The sequence below is a fragment of the Rutilus rutilus genome (assembly GCF_951802725.1).
Source record: "Rutilus rutilus genome assembly, chromosome: 2".
Lineage (NCBI taxonomy): Eukaryota > Metazoa > Chordata > Actinopteri > Cypriniformes > Leuciscidae > Rutilus > Rutilus rutilus.
This window is the reverse complement of record NC_140210.1, coordinates 58676184-58680942: the sequence shown is the minus strand read 5'-3', so window position 1 is coordinate 58680942 and position 4759 is coordinate 58676184. Positions and strand designations below refer to the sequence as shown.

At 39.6% G+C, this 4759-nt stretch overlaps 1 protein-coding gene across 1 annotated transcript; it reads left to right on the top strand.

Moving 5' to 3' along the window:
* Positions 1 to 863: 863 nt before the first annotated feature.
* Positions 864 to 4513, top strand: LOC311279902 (uncharacterized protein; the record flags this gene model as incomplete). The annotated part of the gene is made up of 3 exons (XM_084391702.1): positions 864 to 1826; positions 2153 to 4149; positions 4266 to 4513. The coding sequence occupies exons 2-3, from the start codon at positions 3279 to 3281 to the stop codon at positions 4511 to 4513; spliced, it is 1119 nt and encodes a 372-aa protein (XP_084247828.1). The 5' UTR covers positions 864 to 1826; positions 2153 to 3278.
* Positions 4514 to 4759: the final 246 nt, after the last annotated feature.

The following is a 4759-nucleotide window of genomic DNA, read 5'->3' as shown; positions in this document are numbered from 1 at the left end:
TTTTGATTGGTGGTACCCAGAATGCACTGCAACATGCTTTATTATTGTGACCATTGTTGAGATTCACAGGCTGATTCTTGATGTCTGTGTCTAAAATATATATATATATATATATATATATATATATTTTTTTTTTTTTTTTTTTTTTTGTATGTGAACAACTTTTAGGAAATTATTTGGATTACATTGTAAAAGTTAAAAAATATTATTCTTTTAAAGGACAGTGCTGCTATAATTAGTAAAGTATATCTAACTCAGAAATTAGGCTCTATATGAGTTCAGTGATTCAGGTTAAATGATTATGAAACAATGATTATATTAAAACACAACCAACACCATCACCTTTTCTCTTTGTTCATCTGGTTGTTATAACTCAGTTACAGCAGCCAAACAAAATCTAAAGTTAACGATGTAAGGGTCAAGTGCCCAACTAAAGCAAACACTGATCACCATAATGGTAACATACCAATTTCGGTTTCAGTGATTCTGCTTGTTAACATCAGGTGTCTTCAATAATGCTCACTCATCACTCAATTAAGCACTTAATTATCTCATTAACTTTAACACTGCTTCAGTGTTACTTATAACACTCTGAGTGTGGACTCATATAAACACTGAGAGTGTTCATTTGTGTTCATGCGACGAACAACCGTATAAGTCCAAAAAAACTAAAATTGAGATAACCATGTGACTTGAATGTATGTGTGCCACTTTGTATACAGAATCACTTTGGGGGGTGTTCGCGCGACCAAAACTCTGTATTTTAAAATTTAAAATAGTCTCACGCGGAAAAAACGTTTATGTCCACTAACGAAAAATGGAGACGCCGGCTGCTTTCATGTCCACTGCGGACATTAATAGGCAAAACCTCGGCAAAAAAAGGAGAGCGAACGTGAATGAATGGAAGGACAGAGCAAGGAAGTCTTTGAGGAATGCTGGGAAACCCTATGTGAACCGGAGAGGAGAGCAAAAACAAGGAAAAGGTCCACCAAAAGAGGTGAGTGAAAACCCGTATACAAAGTATCTACCTAAAGATAGCGGTTACAGTCAGAGGGGCGTGTAGGCTCTGTCTACTACAGTTCATATAGCTCACTCTGTTTAAAGGATCATTTCATGAATGGGTCGAAATGAAAGCTGAGAAAATTAGGATTCAGGGGACGTTTTAAACATGTCTCTACTCCTTTTAACCACGGAGAAATGAATCGAAACGCTTTAGGTGCGTCTCTAACACCAGCCCAGAGCGTCACGTAACTTAGGCTAATGTTATAATTACCATTCATAGATTGTGTAATACGTAACGTTACTGCTGGCAGAATTGTATATACATAAACAAACATATGTAAATTCATCCCCAATCTTTAAGATGTTTAGAGTAGAATTTGATTGCTTTATGTCTTCACTGAAAAAAAAAAAAAAAAAAAAAGTCATTGACGTGTTTAAAATATTTTGATATAATTTTTGGATCCCGTTACCATTTAATGCAACACGTTGTTTTGTAATATTGTATGCTATGTTATGTTTGTTACTTGTTATTTAATAAATAATAAAAATAAATTAAAAAAAGGTAATAATAAAAAAAATGCATTGATTGCATTGTAAGCTGATATTCAAGTAACCTTAATAGCTGCTAATAGCTCTAGTTTTTATAGCTAAAAAAAAAAAAAAACGCTAATGTGACTGTTTCTGTTAAGGGCAAGGTGTGCAAGGAGACTTGTCCCAGGCAGTGTTCAAGCCTAACAAACCAAAGAAAACTCCAGCTCTTCACAGAGTTTTATGCTGTCTCTTATGAGAGGCAGCAGGCTATCATTCTCTCTGGTTTGGAGCAGGTAGGCTAACTTAAGCAATTCATGACTATATCATGTCAACAGTATGCAATGCATTACAATGTAGGCCCATGAAATAACCAGTGAATTGAATACTACTGTATGCCTTCAATTCACTAAGACTGCACATGTGCCTGATCACTGTAAATGTTACATTTTGTGAGGATGGATGAAGGATGACCAGCATCAAGTAGGCCACCAAGTGCATTAAAGACCACAGCGCTTTGATGCCCTAAAAGGCACACACATGGCTTATTCATTCTCCTAACCAAAGCCTACTCACATACTTAATGACCTTAACTTGACAGCATACGACGGGTTACTTCTAGCACAAGGTGAGTCGCAGACGACCACGTGGGCCTGACACTGAGAATACTAAGAGGAAGTACACCTTCAAGTACAATGTGCAACAAGGAGGCCAAAGACTTGCTGTTTGTAAGCTTACATTTATGTCAGTCTTTCAACTGACCAACAGTCGCCTACAGGCAAGTTTTCTATAGCCTAGCGTTTTCCGTTTGTTAACTTTTCATTACATGCATGATTTTAATTAGATACATTGTCCATAACATATTTATTTAAAGTTACATATCTTTGAAAAGGTTATTCAAGAAAAGTTAGGCAGTCAGTCTGAGGGAACAGAGCAGGTAGCTAAAGTCAGGTCTCCATTAGAGGACTTCAGAGGAAAACATAAGAACAGGTAAGAAAAAAAAAAAAAAACCAACTTCACCTCAGGAAAGATTAATGTGTATTTAAAATGGGTCATTTATGTAGTAGAAATGTGAAATTATTTTTTTAATTTGGAGCCTTCTATACTGAGAAAAGCCAGAAAATTCATTTTTGATTTATGGGGATGAAAGACAACTCCTCCCAGAATGCACTGGGACACAGAGACGCACTGGTCTCGTAGGCTCTCTCTCACGGAGGAGAACGCACATCAACCGATCACTTGGTTAGCGTTCATGTAAACACTACATTCAGATTCACAAATCGGAATGAATTCAGTTAGATTTAAACAAAAGATGTGCATGTAAACAATGACGATTTTTGCATCATCACAGGATTTTTTCCAGACAAAAAATACATAAATCTCTCGTCTCAGGGGGACATGAGGGTGGAAAGCATGGTAATTCGAAAATACTACAGGTTTTCTACTGATACAAAGCTTAATGCTAAATCCTGAAGTATCCCTTTAATGACTGTATGTGAAAAACAAAATCCTATAATTTAATATCAAAGAAACAATGCCATTTTGCAAAACAGACCAGCATAGTTTATTATATTTCCCTTGTTCATGAGTTGTGTTGTTTATTTTTTAGGCCTCATAGTATTCATCCTGCAGTGAGAGAGGGGATAAGAGAGCATATCCTGAGCTTCCCACGCCAACCGAACCACTACTCACGGTTGAAGGGAGATGTGGAGAGGGAGTACCTGAGCCCTGATTTAAACCTGCTCCGCATGTTCCGCCTGTACAAGGAAAACAATCCTACATCCACTGCAAAGTTCTGGCTCTATAGGGACCTCTTCAAGCAGCAGAACCTCAGTTTTGGGCAGCCAAGAAGTGACACTTGTGCGAAATGTGACGCCCTGTTCTCAAAATTAACAGCTGCTACAACAGATGGAGAAAGGTTGAAGATCGCAGCCGAGAGTGAGCTTCACCACCGGAAAGCTGAAAAAGCGTACACCCAGTTGCAGGCTGACACAGAGTGGGCCAAAGCCAATGATGACTGCCATGTCATTTGTATCGACATGCAGGGGGTAGTGTTCACGCCAAACCTGACACACTCCAACGTGTACTATCAACGGCAGCTGGCCAACTACAACCTCTGTATCCAGGAGATGGGCACTGACGATCCTCCTACAATGTGCCTCTGGCATGAGGGCATCGCTCACAGAGGTTCCATCGAGGTGGCAAGCTGTCTTTTGAAGTGGGCAGAAACATCTTTCGCTCCCCTAGTCCAGGCAAAGGAACGGAAGCTCATCATCTATAGTGACCGATGCTGTGGGCAGAACAACAACTGGCGAGTCCTAAACCTCATGGCCCTGCTCGTATCTAGAAGGTACTTCAGTCAGATAGAGCAGAAGTTCATGGTGTCTGGTCACTCCTTCCTTCCCTGTGACCATTCATTTGCCATGCTGGACAAGAGGCGTAAGGTGTCCACACTCCACACCCCCAGCGATGTCGCCGAGATGATCCGTGGAGCCAGGCAGCAGCAGCCATTTAAAGTAACTGAGATGAAATGTGCGGACTTCAGGCAGCTCCCTGATGCAACATTAAAGCATCCACCTGGCCTCCTAATCACATCCATGATGTGGTTGAAAGTGACAGGTAAAAAACCGAAGAACTAAACTAAAACTAAACTGGTTTTCTGAGATTAACAGTGTTGGGGATATGTGTGTGAAGGAAGAATCTTTATTGAATTTCTTGTTGAATCATGATTTCAGCTGCTGATCCATGGTGTGTCCACACAAAAGGGAGCCACAGCCTCTACGAGGGATGGAAGACCTGGCTGATCACCAAACAGAGGAAGAATCAACCACCTCCAGCTCCCTTGTTCTCCACCACGTATGCTTGTGCTTACGAGGACCCTCTGCCCGTCAAGAAGGAGAAGCACCGTGACCTTATGAAAATGCTAGCCTACATGCCAGCGGAGGCCCAAGCATTTTATGGGACATTAGAATGTGAAGAGTAGCCTGGTATGTGTAGGTCATGTGCAGGGTAAGGTGGGGTATATTGTGTATATTGTGTAAAAGTAATCATAAAAGTAGTTGTAGCTTATCTTGTATGCCTTATCTTATGTTGTATAATAGGAATATATAGGTATTTATTTATTTAGTAAATGAATGAATGGGCTGATTATTTATGAAATGTATTCTAAAAGTTAAAGGAACAAAAAAAGGAAGATGTATATGGTAAACTAGCATATGGAACTATAGCA